A 19,633-nucleotide genomic window follows, 5' to 3' on the forward strand; every position below is an offset into this window, starting at 1 on the left:
CAACCCCAAGGGGCAGGTACTACTGTTACTGAACCTAACTTGGGGCCCTTTGCCCAAGTGCAGTGGAGCCAAGACAACAGGTTTCGGTGAAGCAAAGTTCAGTGTTTATTGCAGGGCACCAAACAAGAAGTCCTGGCAGCTGAGACTCAGGAGATCCGAACTCCCCAATGACTTTCCAGGGGTAGGCTTTTAAAAGACAAGGTAAGCAGGAATTCCCTGATGGTCCAATGGTTAGGACTCCATGCTTCCACCGCAGGGGGCACGGGTTCAATCCCTGGTTGAGGAACTAAGATCCTGCATGCCACAAGGGACAGCCAGAAAAATAAAATAAAGACAGGGTGAGGGAGAGGGTAGCAGGGTGTGTAATCAGCTCATAGACATTCTTCTTTTGGTTAGTAGTGAGGTCATGGGGAGTCAACATCATCAACCTTCTGGTTCCAACCCATCTGAGGTCTCTGTGCTTCTGGGCAACACACAGTCAGTTAACTTCTTCCACCTGGTGGGGGTTTCAGTATCTGCAAAACAACTCAAAGGATATGGCTCAAGATACTATGCATAGCCCCTGAGGGGGAAACTAAATGTCCTTGACTTTGTTTAAAGGCTAAACTATTATTATTTGTCTCATTTGGCTGTTTTCCTTTCTGCATTTTCTCACTTCTCAAATTAAATTTATTCTTTGGAACTCTAGCAAGACCTAGGAGGTGAAAGTTTTTCTACAAATAAGAGGCAGTCAGAGGACACAGCAAAGCCCCATAGGATCCTGCTCAGTTACACTATTATTATTGTTGTTGCCCGGTTTACAGATGGGGAGACTGAGGTAGAGAGGCTTAGTAGCTTGTCCACGGTTCCTATCTAATAAACAGCCTGACCAGGGTCCAAGCTTGCAGTCTGTGCTGTTAACCACTGTGTCACCCCAGTAGCAAGGTAACTTTGCTGCTAATTCTGTGAGAGTTGCCAAACGAGCCAAATGCAAAATGACAAGAAAATGTCAAGCTGTCATTTGACAGATTTGTTTACTTGGTCTTCGGGCTTAGTTTCATGACGAAATCTCACAGGTTTCTCTATGCCTTGTCTCTGTCAGAGCTATGCCCACGGCTTCTTACTCATCAGCCTTAATCTCTGCTTAGATCCAGTTAATCCTCCTCACTAATCTTCAGTCCCAAAATTAAGGCCCCTCTGTCCTCACTAGGCCAGGGGCTTTTCCTGCCCCTGACGACGTGAGATGTGAGCCCACTCTGGGGGCACTGATTCCTGTTAAAAACCACACCCGTATTTTTCCTCCAAGTCACACTCATATTTAAATAAATCTAATATACCTGTGATCCATGGGCAGTAGAGCCTTCCAAGTAGGGCACTAACACAAGAAAGAATATTCTAGATGGAGGGCCACAGATCGTGCCCCTCCTGCTGGCCTGGGCCCAGGGGTCCCCTTGAGGCCCACACACTGTTCTCTCAGGCTTGTGGCTTGCTCCAGGCTCCCACAGGAGCCTTTCTTTATAAACTTTGAGTGGAAAACATCAGTGGAAGCTTACAGAGGTCGAGAGGGGTGTCAGAAGACCAAGGAGGACGTCAACAAGGAGTGGATCCTATTTCACCCTTATTCCTACCCAGGGTCAGCTGTCCCAAGCCTCTGTCCTCTGGCTGTGCAGCTGCTCCAGCCACGACCTTCACCATTCAACCCTGGGAACACAGACAGGACTCAGACACTGCCCTTCCTTCTGCGGCAGAGGCTGACTGAGACATGAGCGCTTTCTAAGAACAAGGGTTAACTCGGGGCCTGACGTGTGTCCCAGTCACTTTGTGTCGACGGATGCAGGTGGAGGTGGGGGATGCATGTGAGTTCATCTGCAGGACGCCTTGAAGTCACAGGACATGAGGGGAAAGCAGAGCATTCCCCACAGAGGGAACGGCCTGGGCAAAGATACACGTGGCATCTGCCACAAACCAAGACAGTCCTGAGGCTGGGAGGGCTGGTAGAGACAGTAGGAGAGCAGAGAGAGGGTGGCTGGGCCAGACCACAAGGGGCTTTTCGCTTCCGGACAAGACAAGCTTTCTCCTTTGTTGCAGAGAAGCCTTTTGGGGGATTTTTGATGGGGATAGAACCAGGCAAATGTGCTGCCTAGAAGGATGACTGGTGGGCATGCAGGGGTGGATTCTAAGGAGAAACTGGAGGCAGAGAGAATAGGTAGAAACAGTTGCCGTGGACCACACGGAGCAAGGTGGGGCTCAGACAGCCCCGGACTAGAGGGAAAAGGGGCGGAGCCGAGAGACTTTCAGGAGGTAAAAGAAAGAGAGCTTGGTGATCATTTGACAAGGAAATCAGAGACAAGGGACAGTAACAGAGAGACAGACAGTTCTAAACTGCCCTTGAGCTTCAGACTTCATAGTAGGGGGTGGTGGGAGCACGAACCATCAAGACCAGCAGAGAAAAGGAAGATTTGGGAAGATAAGCAGTTCTTCCCGTGACGTGCTCTGCTGCACACAGACAGGCCGGTGGGTGGTTGGGGCGGGGGGGCTGGGGTGGGAGAGGGAACATCCAATCATTTTCCTCTGACCCTCATCCAACACCACTTTCCTAATCCTGGAGAATCCGTGAAAGGAGATGTCTCACAGGAAGATGACAGAGGCTTCCAGGAAAGAAATTTGTAGGGTGGAACTAGAAGCAAAAGAGAATTAAACATGTATCCTGGCATGCCTCTTCACCCAGGTGGAAGCATTGTCCTGCCAAATCTCTGATTGAGCATAACACCTGGGATGTCTGGGAAGTGGTCCCCACCTGCTCTGAGAGCTCCCTTCTTTCTGATGCTGCTGTCTATTCCTCCTCAGCTCTTCTGTGCCACCCCCATGTCAGCCACTAGATGGCACCAGACTCCACCAGCTGAGAAGGAAATCCAGCGCATTTGTGCAGTCCTTTCCCACTCTGCAACCCCATGGACTGTACCTGCCTGGCTCCTCTGTCCATAGGATTTTCCAGGCAAGAATACTGGAGTAGGTTGCCATTTCCTTCTCCAGCGAATATTCCTGACCCAGGATCGAATCCGCATCTCTTTCGTCATCTGCATTGTCAGGCGAATTCTTCACCACTGCATCACCTGGGATTTGGGCAAATATGGGGCGGTCAGGCTGTCACTGAAGGGACCCACATCTTGAAGGGCTGTCCATTTCACCTAATTCTAATTTAATTTAATTCTTCTAGAATACATTCTTATTGTGGGTATATTATTCTTACAAGTTGGTATGAAGAAAGTGAAAGTGTTAGTCACTTAGTCGTGTCTGACTCTTTGTGACCCCATAGACTGTACCCCAACCAGGCTCCTCTGTCCATGGAATTCTCTAGGCAAGAGTACTGGAGTGAGGTTGTCATTCCCTTCTCCAGGGGATCTTCCCAATCCAGGGATTGAACCCAGGTCTCCTGCATTGCAGGTAGATTCTTTACTGTCTGACCCACCAATATATATATAAAGAATTCTTTACTCTATGTAAATATACTTTCCTTGGGCTTCCCTGATGGCTCAATGGTAAAGAATCAACCTGCCAAGACAGGAGGCGTGGGTTCTATCCCTGGGTTGGAAAGATCTCCTGAAGAAGGAAATGGCAACCCACTCCAGTATTCGTGCCTGAAAAATCCTGTGGGCAGAGGAGCCTGGTGGGCTACAGTCCGTGGGGTCACAAAAGAATCAGAAACAACTGAGCAACTGAACAACAACATACTTTTCCTTAGCTCCCCTAGCCTCCCCTGTGATCTCTTCAATCTTCAGGGGGAAAAAGGAGCAGGGAACTGGGGCAAAGACCAATTATCAATTCCTCAAAATTCTGATATAAAAAGTGAGAATCAGTCGTGTTAGATTAAAAGGATGGCTTGGCCCATTGACAGGTCTGCAGATCAGCCAGCTCCCATGGGAAAGGAGAGGCAGTTGCAGGCGGCATGTCACCAGCCACAGGGCCCCTCGTGTCCGCAGCCACCCCGCGTCTCTGCGGCATCACACTGATTCCTGCAGTGATGCCCCACCCAGGTCAGCTCTGCTTACAGAGGACGACTGGCTGGGAACGCCCCCCACACAGCATGACCTGGCAGCAGCAGGCGGTTCCTGGAGATCAAGGGACAGGATGGGAAAACTGGATTCCTGGACATGGAAAGGAACTCTACATCCAGTACCTGAGCCTGAAAGTCAGGGGCCAGGAGACTCGAGGGCTGCAAGAGGGGGGCAGGTGTGTAGAGCAAGCACCAGTGTCTGTCAATGGAGCCAAAATCAAAGCGCAAGCCCTGTGTGGGGCCCAGGCCCGGCCTGGGTGGGCCCTGCAGTAAAGCCTGTCCTGAGCACGGCCTGAGCAGGGTTATGACAGGGTTAAGGGCAAGGAAAGGAGGGCAGGACCCCAAGACTCAGAGACCAGTCTCCTTGGAGGCTTCTGAGAGGCAGAGGATACGACATACTTTTCATCTTATATTTTGCACTTTCCTAGACTAAGAACTGAGGTGAGAAAGGTACATAGGGCTCACACTTAGGGGATACTCCAGTCCCTGGTTCAGACGCAGGCTCAGGGCCTCACCAGCCCGACCCTGAAGCAGACTTTCTCACCCACACGCGGTGACCTGGTGGCATCGACTATTTGACACTCAACAGAAGGGACTAAAGGGCTCAGCTCACAAGGCCTCCTGCCTCCAACCCAGACACCCATTTGAGCCACACCCTCCTCATCACCTAGCGCCCACTGAGCTGCCTCGAACCCTTCATACAAACAGACCCTGTATCCACTTTCTCCAAAAGATTGCCCCAGAGAGGAGGAGGGATTCCAGTCACATCCCTTTCCTACCAGGACACAGCCCGGCCCTGCCCCCTCCCCACATCCCCAGGCACGGCAGGAACACACGGCCACTTGACCCTTATTCATGCTTTTATTCTGGAACCAGTAGTCAGTGCAAACAGCTACCGGCATCACCACGCCTGGGCGAGCCTTGGGCAGGGTCCAGATGGGAGGTGCTGAGGGGGACTGGGATTGCACATGAGATGTAGGCCAGCGGTGTGACACCCTGACAAACTGCTCTGAACTTCAGGCAGCCCTCAGTCTCTAGAGAAGATGCTGTATTTATAATAGACATGGGGCACACACAGCCTGGCCATGGTCCTGGTTCACGGTCCCCTCCTGTGTCCAAAATCAGTGGCCCACCGGCTACCCCCCATCCCTCCTCCAGCTGATCAGAGGCCAGAGGCTTCCTCAGGGTCACACACAGACCTGCTCTTGACCCTTGGAAAGGGACTATTGAAGGGAACTCACTCACTGCCTCATAAACCACCACTGTTGGCATTTCACGGGGAGGCAGCAGGATCGGGGGCTTCACTGTGATCTGGTAACATGTGCTGGGAGGGGCATGGGAGGCCTGCAGTTCTGACCCAGCAGGCTGGCCGCAGGCTGAACCCATAGCAGCCGTGTGGAGGCCAACTGACGTCTTGGGGCCCCACACTTTCCACGAGGTCACTGATGCAGGCAGAAGTGCACGTGCCGGAGGGGAGTGGCAGGGCCCAGGGAGGACAGTTCACCTGTGGGGGACGAAGGGCAGGACAGGAAGAGACACAAGGAAGGGGTAGGTCCCTGTCACTCACCGCCCCTGAGACGGCCTGAGCCGTGCACACGGGCTTCCTACAGGACCATGGCCACCAGCCAGGATCCCACAGGCCGGCCGGGCAGGCCGTAAAACCCTGTGACGGGTGTCTGCTTCGGTGCACATATGTGGGCAGGGGAGCAGGGGCCTAGGTCAGCAGTGCAGGCAGTGGGACAGCCAAGGGGATGCAGGGCTGGGCCATTCAGCAGAAATAAAAGTCCAAGGGAGACCACCCCAGGCTGTGCTCAGAAAGAGGCCCGGCACCCCCGGTGGGTGTCCTGAGACCAGACACACTCCTAGAAGTTGATGTTCTTCAGGTTGGTGGAGCAACGGTACCTGCCGTCCAGGCCACGGGAACATAGCAGGTTGGGCAGGCAGGGGCAGGCGTGGTGCTGCCGTTTTCTGAAGAAGGGGACCTGCGGGGAGAGAGGAGGGTAGACGTCACCTTCACCAAAGGGAGGCGGGCCCCCGGGCGGGGAGCCTCTGGCCGGCCCAGCCCTGGCTGAAATGTCTCATCACCTGCACCCCAGCACCACAATAATGGCTTTTATAGAGGATGAAACTGAGGCACAGAGAGGTTAAGTAACATGCCAAGGTCACACAGCCAGCTTGTGGAGGAGCCAGGATTTGACCTCAGGCAATCTAGCTCTGACACTGTGATCAGCCACTATGCAATGTGGCCCACCCGCCTATCCCCCAAACTCCACGAGCCCCCACACCACCCACCACCCCCCCACCCCACTGACCCAGCACACCCACTCTCTCACAAATTCACACCCACACTGGTGATTGAATATCACTTGTAGCTCATCCATTACACTCTCCACCCTGTGTGGGTGTCAGGGATGTAGCTGCTGGGTGACTCACACCCACAGAAAGGCTGAGCCACTGAGGATTCCTCAAGGAGGGTGAGTAGGAGGGGTTAGGAGCATAGGTAGGTCCGACAGCCTGGGCTCAAATTAAGTCTGCCGATTCCCAGCTGTGTGACAACTGGCACGTTATTTAGCCTCTCTGTGTTTCAATTTATTATCCGTAAAAGGAGTTAATAATAATGGCTACCACATATGGTTGTAAATAGGTTTACATGATAAACTTAAAGAGGTTTAAACTTGCAAAAACATCACTGAGTATGAAGGTTGGCACATGGTAAGCAGTCGGTGTATTACCTCTGCTGCCTGCTTTGGGACTACCCCAAGGCTACAAGGACTGTGCCCTGTCTCCCTCCCCACCTTAGCCTCCTCATGCGTAGGAAGGCTGTGCCAGAGAGGATCACAGTTGGAGGATGCTCCAGGGTGCAGGCGTGCTCCCCAGAGGGGCTTGCAGAGCATCTTGGCCACAGAAAGCCCAGGGAAGGGGGCGCAAGCCCACAGGTGCTGCTGCATCCACCTGACAATCAGAAAAAAAGGCCGTGGGGCCATTTCTGTGGTCTCTGAGCTGGGAGCTCCTAAGGAAGCAGAGTGGGTGCTGCATGCCTAGGGCACAGAGGAGTGAGTCTCCTTAAAGTGTGTGCCCTGGGGGCCCGGCCAACCTCACCCTGCACACCCCTCATACTCAGGCTCTGGGTGGGAGCCTATTTTACAGTCTTACTGCATTGTGTTCTTGAGGGAAGGATGTGGGTGTTTGTGTGTGCGTTCACAGTCACTCAGTCATGTCAAACACCTTGCCACCCCATGGCTTGTAGCCTGCCATTCTCCTCTGTCCATGGAATTCTCCAGGCAAGAATACTGGAGTGGGTCGCCGTTCCCTTCTCCAGAGGATCTTCCCAACCCAGGGATCAAACCTATATCTCCTTCGTCTCCTGCATTGCAGGCAAATTCTTTACCACTGAGCCACCTGGGAAGTCCCGAGGGAAGAATCCTGTGCAGTAAAGGGCATTCGGGAGACTCCGAATTTTATCAGATCAGAAACTTTAGGGGTGTCGGTCTACGCCCCCCTTTGTATGCATGAGGTATCTGAGACCCAGGGCCTTCAGTAAATGAGGAACTGGGGTTCCAGCCTCCAGGTCTTACAGGCTGTGTAATTAGGACCCCACCGTACCCCAACCGCCCCCAAAGTAAGGAAATGGCGAGAGACTCCTAGACTGGAGTCAGAACACTGGTCCAGCGCCTCGTGCCTTGAGCAGTACCTTGTGGCTGCCGGGGTGGCACTCCTCTCCTGCCCGCCCCAGCGGGGTGCACACCCGCAGCCCGCGCAGCCACAGGCTGACCGCACAGCAGGTGCCCGCCCTGCACTGGATATCCCGCTCGCAGGCCTGTGGGGGGAAGACAAAGGGGCCATTAGTGCCTGGGAGCACCACCCCAGAGAAACCGGAAGGGAACGTACATCCCAAAGCCCTTCAGAGGGGTGCTGGGAGCGGTACCCAGGCCTCAGTCCCCCGGGACACCCAGGGCCGTGCAGGGCCACCCCTGCTCCTGTGGAGGCAGGAAGCTCAGGGCTCAGCAGGGCAGCAGAACCAGATCTGAGCACCCCCTGAGATCCTCTGGAGCCACTCGGTGGGGAGGCCTCCTCTGACAAGGCTAGAACTTAGGAGACAGAGCTTTTCTAGCACCAGGAGATGCTCAGTGGGTGCTAATGAGATTGAGTTAACTCAAATTCTTCGAGCGGGAGGGTCCCAGCGGCCTGCACCCCAGGGTGGTCCATGTCAAGTTTCTTGGACAAGGACCCTCCAGCCCCCACCAAGCAGTACTCGGGGTGGTGCCTCTCCCTCCCACCATGGCCCCCTCAGTCCTCCCTGGAAACCCAGTCTCATCTGAGGGGCCAGCACCCCCTGACAGGTGTTTCCCCCCAGGGCATCTCTGCTGGCCTGCCTGGCCCCTATGTGACAACTGGCAAGTTATTTAGCCTCTCTGTGCCTCAGTTTATTAGCAGTGAAATGGGTTAATAACAGTAACTCCTCTAGGATGGAGATGGACTCCTCCGGGCGGTGCTCCCAGGGCAGGGGCTGCGTGGCCCTGCCTGGTTTCTGAAAGGTGCCATCTATGCGTGTTTTAGTCGCTCAGTCGTGTCTGACTCTTTGCGACCCCATGGACTGCAGGCTCTTCTGTCCATGGAACTGTCCAGGCAAGAGTACTGGAGTCGATTGCCTTTCCCATCTCCAGAGGATCTTTCCAACCCAGGGACTGAACCCGGGTCTCCTGAATTGCAGACAGATTCTTTACCATCTGAGCCACTGGGGAAGACCCACACAAAGCTGCTTTAAGCAAAAGCCTACATGAAGGAAAACAGAACTAAACTGCTCCAGACTCAGGAGAGGCCACCCTGTTGAAGCACCCCACCTTCCCACTTCAGAGATCAGTGGCTTCTCTGAGCTGAAGCTGGGAGCTGGGTTTGGGTTGGCCCTTCTCCACTGGGCTTCCCTTGTTGCTCAGCTGGTAAAGAATCCGCCTGCAATGGGGGAGACCTGGGTTCGATCCCTGAGCTGGGAAGATCGCTCTGGAGAAGAGAAAGGCTACCCCCTCCAGTATTCTGGCCTGGAGAATTCCATGGACCATATAGTCCATGGAGTCGCAGAGTCAGACACGACCGAGCAACTTCCACTTCACTCCTCCATTGGGCCATGGAGTGCCCTCTGGCTTCCCTGTGGGCACTGCAGTAAAGTGGGGAACGCTGGGGCTGCTCGACCCTCAGAGGGAGTGCAGGCGGCAGTCACCTGGTCTCCAACCTAGTGAGGGCACGTCTCACACACCAGCCGGTCCCTGAAAGCTCAGGGTCAGGGCTGAGTGGACTCCACCTGGCTCTTCTGCCACAGAGGTGTGGCATCACTGTCCCCCTCCGGGAGGAGGGACCCTCCAGCACTGAATTTGGGACAGTCACGGTCTAGGGAGCAGGGCCCTGTGGGATGGTGGAGCCCAGCCTCTTTCTGAGAGTCAGACTGGGCCGCAGCAGGGCTCGGAGTGTGGAGGGAGCAGTTCTGACTTCTCTGACTACTCGGGTCTGCTGTGTGTCTTCTCTGTTTTCCCAAGGGTCACCTTGGAGGCTCTTCTGGGAAGACATTTTCCCATCTCTAAGCCCTCCCTCCTGCCAGACCTGCCTCTGGGCCAGACTCGGGGTCAACCTGCTGCCTGGCGGGGTAACCATGGCTTCTGCCCTCTATTCTCACCCTCCCAATCTTCAAGCTGCGCAATAGGAAGGCAGCTTTCAGTAGTTTACATTCATTAGGTACAATTCTGTCCTGACAGTTGTATTTATGCTTTGGGTCCCAAAAGCACTGGCTTGCCTTTGATGTTTGTTCTGCTTTGAAACTCAGTCTTTTCCCTCTAGAAAGGAGAAGAAAGAGATTTTCTGTGAACATTACAGTTAATCCAGTTCCAGGAATGGTTTGACCTTCTCTACATTTCCATTTTCTGTGTAAAAAGCTGGAGGAAGTTGAAACAAAAGTGAATGGCCCTCTTTTTTTTTTTTTTGTTCTAGTGGTTTTTTACCTAGAAAGCTCCCAGATCAGTCATTACTTTCTGTTTTCATAAGAATGGTCCCATCACCATCACACAACCTGTGCCCACGACAGGGTGAGTCCAGGTGAAGTCAATGTTCTGAGGGAGAACCACTATTGGGGTGTCTTGAACACTATAATGTGCCTACCTGGGTGCACCCACAGTGGGACTGGATTTCTACTTGTTATCTGACACTTGTTTCTGGGTCACTTAGCCAATTGTTGGCGTCACCCTTATTCCAATCAACTGGGCACAGAGTCAAAACATATAAACCGCATGGGAAAGAAAGAGTTTCAAGACTGGCTTTCTTAAGAGTAGAGAAACATTAAACATACCCAACAGAAGCTAAATAAGGTCACAGCCTTTAATTAAGTCAACTTGCTATGTAAATTACACTTGACATGTGAGCCAAACCATGCATGAAAACTAAAATTTACACAAAAGATAGATTAGGGAGTGCTAATCCACTTTATAAAAGATTCATTATTACTCAAAAATCTTCTTTTGACTAAAGATCCAAACTTCAGAATTTGCAATGCTCTCCTCATTTATTGAAAGCAGAATTTGATTTACACAGTTTGTCTGAAGCAGATCCCCTTTATCGAGGTCTAACTAATACGAGAACCCTGTGAGATGCCTCTCACAAGTGCAGTCTGGGGCTGGCTCCCATGCTCTTGGTTTGCCTCCTGTGTGGTTCCCGGGTCCTGTCCCATGCAGACCCTGACATCCTCCCAAAACCCGGGGCAGAGAGAGTGTTGGACGACTTACCCCGGTGATCACGGCACAGTCGGACACGGTCACCAAGAGGAGCATCACTGAGACTCGCGTGGCACCTCTCATGGTCACCTGGGGTGAAGGCAAGCACTACCAGCGCCTCTGCCTCCGCTCCACCTCAAACCTCCCAGCTCGGAAGGCCAGGCTCTGCCCTGAGATTTATAGCGTCCGACCCAGGCTGCCTGTGGATGCCTTGTCTCCACTCTTGCCCATCGCACTGTTATTCAGATGATCTCAGAGATGGAGATGAGACCTGAATCCCTAATGACACTGAATCACCATCAAAACCAATAAAGATGAACCATCGGTGGCAGTGACAGTTGCTCTGACTCTCAGGACGCAGTGATCCAGTCAGCTCCACGCATGGCACCGCACAGTCCCTGTCGCCTCTGGGGCATCCTTCTATTCTGCTTGGAGCCAGGGGAAGGCTTTGGTAATAAATCAAGGGATTTGCAACATCACCATTCACCCCTCCCTGCTACCAAACCCGGGATCATCGGCTCCTTCACACTCAAGCCAACAAGAATGATCTGGGCACTTCCTGTCGGCTCAGTACAGAGTGAGGGGCTGAGAGGACATAGTGAGAAGGCTGTGTCCTTGGTCCCCTAGAACAGGGGTCCCCTACCTCCAGGATCTAATGCTTGATGATCTGAGGTGGGGCTGATGTAATAATAATAGAAATAAAGTGCGCAGTAAGTGTAATGTACTTGAAATCATCCCAAAACCATCCCCCCAACCTGATCTTGGTCCATGGAAAAATTATCTTCCATGAAACTGGTCTCTGGTGCCAAATAGGCTGGGGACCGCTGCCCTAGAATGTTAAAATGCCAATAGGGAGACATAAGAGTGAGAAAACAAAACGAGGCTTGTGGGGTTGATGGTCCTGAGAAGTTCATAAGGAATTGTCCTCTAAGAGGCTCTGGACAAACACCAAGTGTCACTTGGCTCAGGAACCAGAGGGCAGAGGATGAGCCAGTTGACAGGTCCCTGAGGAAAAGCGTGCTTGAGCTGGGTTGCAGCTAAAGGAATCAGGAGCCACGTGCCTTCCTGTTCTACGGGTTGAGCGTGACCTTATCCAGGGGCTAACAAACATGGTGGGCTTGGACACCAGTCTTGGGGAAGGTGAGTCTGGGCACGGCCCCTCCTACCAACTGATCCAAAGACCTCCCAGGACCTTTTATCAGACAATCCCCACAGTGATAAAAGTCCCTTCTGTTCACAGTGATAAAAGCCATTATTGCCCAAGAAATGTCCTCAGTTCAGGTCATTCGCTCAGTGGTGTCCGACTCTTTGTAACCCCATGAACCGCAGCACACCAGGCCTCCCTGTCCGTCACCAACTCCCAAAGTCCACCCAAACCCATGTCCATTGAGTCGGTAATGCCATCCAATCATCTCAGCCTCTGTCGTCCCCTTCTCCTTCTACTCTCAATCTTTCCCAGCATCAGGGTCTTTTCAGATGACTCAGCTCTTCGTCCTGCAATATGTTAACAGGTGTTACATGCATACAAATACATACATGAGATTTACACAGTCGAAGCTTTGGGAAACTGATTACACAGTTCCACCAGCTTTTTTTTTACCACAGGATTTTCAGGGCCTTTCATATATTAGTAAGCACTTGGAACACCAAGCAGGGAAATGCAATTTGTAATTATTTCCTAAACAGATTAATCCATCAAACACTTTTTTTCTTAGAGTGTCTCAAGGGAATGTGACTCCCAGGTAGACACGTTGACTAGCGTTTATGAGTGAGAGAGTGGGGAACAGAACAGCAGCTCAGCGTCACGACCGTGAGCAGAGTGCAAATCTAGATCTAGCCTGTCTTCTCATCTGTAACATGAGGGTGAGAATAGCACTTATGGGCTTCTGTGAGTATTCGTCCATTTATTTATGTATTCATTGACTATATATTTAGTTACAACGACTGTATTGAAGGACTCAGATGGTAAAGAGCCTGCCTGCAACGTGGGAGACCCGAGTCTGACCCCTGGAGAAGGAAGTGGCAACCCACTCCAGTATTCTTGCCTGGAAAATCCCATGGACGGTGGAGCCTTAGGGGCAACAGTCCATGGACTCGCAAAGAGTCAGACACAACTAAATGACTTCACTTTCACTTTCTTTTCGCTATATTGAAGGCACTATTTTTGGCACTGGAAATAGACCAGTGAGTAAAACAAGATCCTTGCCCTCATGTGGGGGAGACAGATAACAGACAAATAAACAAATAGATTTATAGTAAAATGGCTAGGGGTGCCGAGTGCTATTAAAAAGGAAGACAGAGGGACACCCCTGGTGGTCCAGTGGCTAAGACTCTAATCTCTCAATGCTGGGGCCCTGGGTTTGATCCCTGGTTGGGGAACTAGATCCCACATGCCACAACTAAGACCGTGTGTAGCCCAACAAATAAATAAAAATAAATATTTAAAATAAAAAAATATAAAGGAAGACAGAGAGGACAGCAGAGCATGACAAGGTATGGTGCTTTAGATGGGGTGAGGGTCTCTCCGAGAAGACACTTAAGAACCCTGATGAAGTGAAGGACTGCCCTGAGCAGAGCCTGGCGGGGAGGAAGCAGGGCAGAGGCCCTGTGGTAGGGCCTTCTTGGCCAGTTCCAGGAGCAATAAGGAGGGAGAAGAACAGGGGAAGGGAGAGGGAGGGATGCAGTTGGAGCAGGAGTGGAGACCACACCCTACCAACCTTGCAAGGCATGGTGCAGGCCTGACAGCAAGGGTGATGGGCACCCTTGGAGTGCTTGGAGCAGAGGAGGGGCAGGATGTGATTTACACTTTGAAGGATCTCTCTGGTGGTTTGTGGAAAATTAAGAGAGATGATGCTGCTGAAGTGCTCAGCATGATGCCTAGCACACAGCAGCATTTGCAACTATTGCCATTTTCTATCATTAAAAAGATGGGCCTATGGGGAGAAGGGATAGTTAGGGTGTTTGGGATGGACATGTACACACTGCTATATTTAAAATGGATAACCACCAACAAGGACCTACTGTACACCACTGGGAATTCTGTTCAATGTTATATGGCAGCCTAGGCAAGAAGGGAGTTTGTACGAGAATGGATAGATGTATATGTATGTCTGGATCCCCGCTCTGTTCATCTGAAACTACCACATTTTTAGTTGGCTACACTACAATACAAAATAAAAGTTAAAAAAAAAATTAGATGGGCCTGAGTGGGGGACAAGAGGGAAGGATTGGGAGTTTGGGATTATCAGAGGCAAACTTATATATAGAGAATGGATAAACAACAAGGTCAGACTGTATAGCATGGGGAACTTGTATTCAATATTCTGTAATAAACCATAATGGAAAAGAATATTGCATAACTGAATCACTTTGCTGGACAGCAGAAATTAACACAACATTGTTAATCAACTATACTTCAATTAAATTTTTAAAACTGATGGGCCTGTCTGCCTTCATGTAAAATTCTCCTTCCAGGTAAGATCAAAATAATATGGTTATGGCCCATCTGTACACCATGGCACTGAGCCAGACACACCACAGGAGAACCAAGAGACCACCACCTGTCAGTAACTTACAGGGGGAGAAGGTGGCATTTTGCCGGGTGTTGGGAGGGTAACAGAGGCAGGCAGGCCTGTGTGTTTCAGATGCCCTGCACAGACCGCCAGCCTCACATAGGTCACTTTGCAAGAGACAATGTTAGCTAACAGCAATCTCAGGCGAGCACCCACCTTCTGCCCTCATCCCCCATTCTCACCCCCTCCCTCACTCTCAACAACACACAACTAATTATCGCACACAATGGCGTGAAGAATGGTACGAGCAATGCTGCTGCAAACAGGACCAATAACAGCAATTGAAAGCAATTTATTTCTCTTTGATACTGGTGCTTGAGGACAAGCCAGGTAGAGGGAGGCAAGGGATTGACAGCAACTTGGTGGAAATACCAGAGGAGACGCTAGGGAGCTTTGGGGTTCTTGACTCAATAACTCCCGTCAGCAGATGTTCACACAGAGCCTCCCATGTGTCAGGGTCAGGGTTCATGGCTGTCGGGTCCGCTTGCTCTCCAGAATTGAGGGCTCCCCAATTCCTGTGCACAGGTGGATTTCAGCAGTGTCCTCCCAGCACCCAGCACAACGCCACCTTCTCCCTCTCTCTGCGTTAGTGCTGTGGGGCGGATGTCATCATTTTACAGGACTGTTTATGCAGCCAGTGTGTGTGTCTGTGTGGTAAGCACAACCATTCACTCAGGCATAGGTACGCCCTCGGACAGATGCACAGGCCCAGGAAGCCTGACTTGACACAGTCCCCAAGGTCATTTACCCTCATATGTGGGATAACTTGGACTCCTAGGGGGTCTGAGGCAACCCCTTCCAACTCAACCATGAGGCCATTGCTCTGCAAACTAGAACGGGAGTGCATTCCCCAGGCCACACAGCTCCTGCCTGTGACATGGGTGATCACTTTATTAGTGGTTCATTAGTGGCTAATGATTAAACGAGAGCTGCCTCTGACCCACTTAAGAGAGATGTGAAGAAAGAAAGGAGCAACCAGGGACTTCCCCTGTCGTCCAGTGGTTAAGACTCTGTTCTTCACAGCAGGAAGTATGGGTTCCATCCATGGTCAGGAAATTAAGATCTCACATGCCCTACAGTGCAGCCAAAAAAGAAAGAAAGAAGCAATAAAACAATGGAAACCCACACATCCAAACCAGCAGTTCTTAACCTAGGATCACAGCTCCCCAACTGGTTCATAAACAGAATTCAGAAGATCCATGAACATGGGCAGAGAAAACAATTGCATCCTGTTACCACTCACTGCTAAGTGAATTGTAACATTCTTCTCTCCTATCCATAGGCCACAAACACAGAAGTATTAATCATACCTGGGTCCTTGTCACCAAGAGAAATTAGAGCTCTTTTAATACCATATTGTTATTGTTGCAAATAGCTCAAAATATTTCTGTTCATCATTACATTGAAACTACGGTAGTTCTTAGTCCAGGCCATGTTATTTGATCAATGGACATGAGTTTGAGCAAACTCCGGGAGATGGTGAAGGACAGGGAGGCCTGGCGTGCTGCAGTCCATAGGGTTGCAGAGTCAGACATGACTGGGAGACTGAACAGCAGCAATGTTATTTGATACATTAATAAAGAAGGACGTGTATTACCATATCATAAATTTGTTTTAATATAATCATTTGCAACATTTAAATTTCAGTATAATTCTTTGCAATCTTACATATTTATTTTTATACAATTTAAAGCATTACTCTGAGAGTCACAGATTTCCAAAACATCCATGGTACAAAAATAGCTAAAAACTCCTGAGGCAGAGTGAGGAGACTTAGGTGGAGTATAGGGTCATAAGTTCAGGCTAGCCAAACTTAGCTAGAACATTAGGCTGGACACATCTTGGGGGGAAATTGTCAAAGAGAAGAAGCAGATCTGTGACAACCTAGAGGGGTGGTGTGGGGTGGGGCTGGGAGGGAGGGGACACACGTATGCCCATGGCTGATTCACGTTGTTGTATGGCAGAAACCAACAAAACACTGTAAAGCAACTGTCCCCCAATTTTTAAAAAAAAAGTGTAAAAAGTCAGAAAAAGAAAAGAAAGCAGCAGACACAGCTAAAGCAGCCAGCCAGAGCATGCACAGAGCTGTGTCTGGGGTCAGATGCACCAGCAGGGCTAACACTGTTGGTGGCTGTTCCCACAGGAAGGGGTCACACGGTGATCTGGCTTCTGATCCGAGTCTAAGGAGACTCCATCCTGGGCCCCTGAGACTCCCTAACCCACAGACAACTTGTACTCTATCTACCTCATCTTCAGAACTCAACTGGATTTTAAAAATCCAAGGACTGGGTTCCAATCAGTCCTTGCATCTTAAGTCCCCACCAAATTACTTCCATCCCAACTATCTAAGCGGGTTGACAATGATTGATCACCAGACCTCTTTCTTCTGCAGCTGGAAGATGCAGTTAAAGAGAAGACACAATTACAGTGTATCACAGACTATCAAGTACCTAAGAAGAAACACTCCACAACCTGGACTGATCACCCACAGTCACCCTGACACCATCCACACCACAAGCTCACTGCTCAAAGCAGCTGCCCTTGAACTTGCCCTTGAATGTGGCCCCACTCCCTCCTTCAGCTTCCACCTGTTCCTCTTCTTCCTTGCACTGTAGGTTTCTAGAAAGTTAGGCTCCATTCCTCTCCCCCTGTCCCCTCCTCAACCCTCTCCAGCCTCTCTTCAGTTCCCATCCCACCAGTGAAACCACTTCCTCTAAGCCGCCCTTGTCCTCTAAATGCCAAATACACAGTAGAAGGTAACACAATGTCATAAATCAACTATATGTCAATAAAAATTTTTAAATTAAAAAATAAACAAAAACAAACAAAAAAAGCCAAATACAAAACTCTGTTTTCAATCCTCACCTCACTTGCACATTTGCAGTCTTTGACACAGGCACCTACTCTTTCCTTAAATCCCTCTCTCTTGCTTTTCACAACACTGTTTTCTCCAAGTCCCCCACCATTTTCAGTCTCCTCTAGAGGTGCCCTAGGGCTGCACACTCTCTAGCCTCTTGTCCTTCCCTAGGTTTCATGGTCACCTAAGTGCTGATGACCCCAGACTTGTCCCCACCTGAGTCACCCTCGTCCCTGCCTATCTAGCCAATATCCTGTTGGATGTCACAGGTTGACACCTGGGCACCTCACCCTCACGTGCCCCTGTCCTCCAGCATCCTTTATCATCATTCTTACCTCTGTACCCACTCATACTGCTCAGGGATATCAGTTGCAAATAACAGAATCCATCTGACCAGCTTATGGAAAAGGGAATTTAATAAAGATTAGTGAGTAGTTCACTGCGTGGCTTCGGGTCTTGAGAAATGGATTGGAGCTGCGTATCCAGGAACAATGCCCAGAACCACACCACAGAGTAGGCTAACAAGGAAGGCATCTCCCTCAGGGCAGCTCTGCTGACATCCATACCCCACACGGAGCCGCTTTCTTCCTGCAGCTTCATTCCTACAGAATGGAATCAGCATGGCTTGGTTACAGCGCATGGGTCCAATGCCTGCCCTTCTGCGAGGACCCTGGGAAGGACCCAACTCATAACTGAACACAGAGAAGATGTTCAGAGCTCTTGGGTAGCTATAAAGCGTGGCCACCCACCACCCCATCCTTCCTGCTGTGTCCCCTACTCCATTAGTGGCCACAACACAGTCTGTGGCTGAACCTGGGAGTTTCCTAGATTCCTGAATTTCCCTGCTCTCATCAGTCATGTAATCCTGTCACTTGGCCCTTCCCTGGACCTCAGACTCTCCCCTGCTTTCCACCTTGACCACCAGGGTCTATCATCATCTTCCTAACTGGCCCCCTCCTTTCAGGCTGATCCATCTTCCACACAACCCAGAGATCTTCTCTTCATTTTTGGAGATTCAGAGTTCTCCAAGGAATCCTCGCCAACCTCAGGATCAAGCCCAAACTCCTAGGGCTGGCATCCAAGGGCATGAATGACCCAGCTCTGCTCCCCTTCCAGCTTCATCTCCATCAGCCCCACCCTCACACACTTCCCTCTCCAGCAACATGAAGCCATTCACAGTTCCTCCCCAGGCCAGCCTGCTTCATTCCTCCCTACCTCCCACATTCTGGTCCCCTTTCTTCTCGTCTGGGTGGACAAGACCTAGTTTTCCATCCCCATCAAGCCACCTACTGAGGTATGAACTTGAACAAGTTATCACACCTCTCTGGAGCTGTTTTCTTGTCTGAAAAATGAGAATGATACCCTCCTCCCAGGTGCATTGTGAAAACATGACACGAGTGGGCAGGGTGCTTAGACACTATTGCAGGTTGAATGGTGGCCCCCAAAACATATGACCCCATCCCATTCCAAACTGTGAATTATTTGGGGGAAAGGTCTTTGCAAATGTAGTTAAGGATCTTGACACAAGATCACCCTGGGTGAACCAATGGGTCCTAAATCTACTGGCAAGTGTCCTTATCAGGGAGAGAAAAGGAGAAGGCCATGTGAAGATGTTGACAGAGATTGGAGTTATGCTAGCTAGGAGCTACAAGCAGCTGGAAGTGGCAAGGAAAGGTTCTCCCTTGGAACCTCTGAGGGAGTGCAGCCTTGCCGACACCTTGGTTTTAGACCTGTGGCCCCCGAACTGTGAGAACACATTTTTGTTGTTTTAAACCACCAAGTCATGGCAACTTGTTAGGCAGCCGTAGGAAACTAGCACACACACTCACACAAAGGATGTTCATCTCCTCCTCCTTCCTCATCCCTTCCAGCAGGGGTTCCATCAGGGATGTTCCTGGACTGGGGACCCCCACAGCCAGGTTCTGGCCAGCCAACAGCACACCAAAACACTCCATCTCCTCTACAAGCGATCACCACAGAGATGGCCTCTCTGAAGAAAGAGTTTGAATAGAGACATTGCTCCACCCCCATCTCAGGAAGGGAACAGGCTTCCCAGATGGTCCAGAGCAAATGAACCCAGGGGACCAGAAACAAGCAGCTGGTCCCCCAGCCTCATAGCTCAGGGGCCGGGCAGGATGACTGGCTCTCATTTATCTTGGTTTCTTGAGATGCCCCAGGGACTTACAGCTTATGTTTATTTGTTTATTTCTAACCTCTTCTAGGAAAAAGGAACATTTTCTTTTTCCCCTATGGAAATCTGAGGGCCCAGTGACATCTGATTATTTTGAGTAAATTCCTCCATCACAATTCCTAATGATCTATATATAGGAGCTTAAATTCCCAGGCATGGACTTACCTGGTGGTCCAACGGTTAAGAATCCACCTTGCATGGCACTCAAGCGCCATGCAATCCCTGATG

General features: G+C 50.6%; 1 protein-coding gene across 1 annotated transcript; it reads right to left on the reverse strand.

Moving 5' to 3' along the window:
* Positions 1-5,895: 5,895 nt before the first annotated feature.
* Positions 5,896-10,910, reverse strand: PROK1 (prokineticin 1). Its single transcript, XM_043878058.1, has 3 exons — positions 10,798-10,910; positions 7,725-7,850; positions 5,896-6,015 (listed from the first exon to the last, which is right to left on the reverse strand). Exons 1-3 carry the CDS (start codon positions 10,867-10,869, stop codon positions 5,896-5,898), a joined length of 318 nt encoding a protein of 105 aa, XP_043733993.1. The 5' UTR covers positions 10,870-10,910.
* Positions 10,911-19,633: the final 8,723 nt, after the last annotated feature.

This window comes from Cervus elaphus, chromosome 20, assembly GCF_910594005.1.
Source record: "Cervus elaphus chromosome 20, mCerEla1.1, whole genome shotgun sequence".
Lineage (NCBI taxonomy): Eukaryota > Metazoa > Chordata > Mammalia > Artiodactyla > Cervidae > Cervus > Cervus elaphus.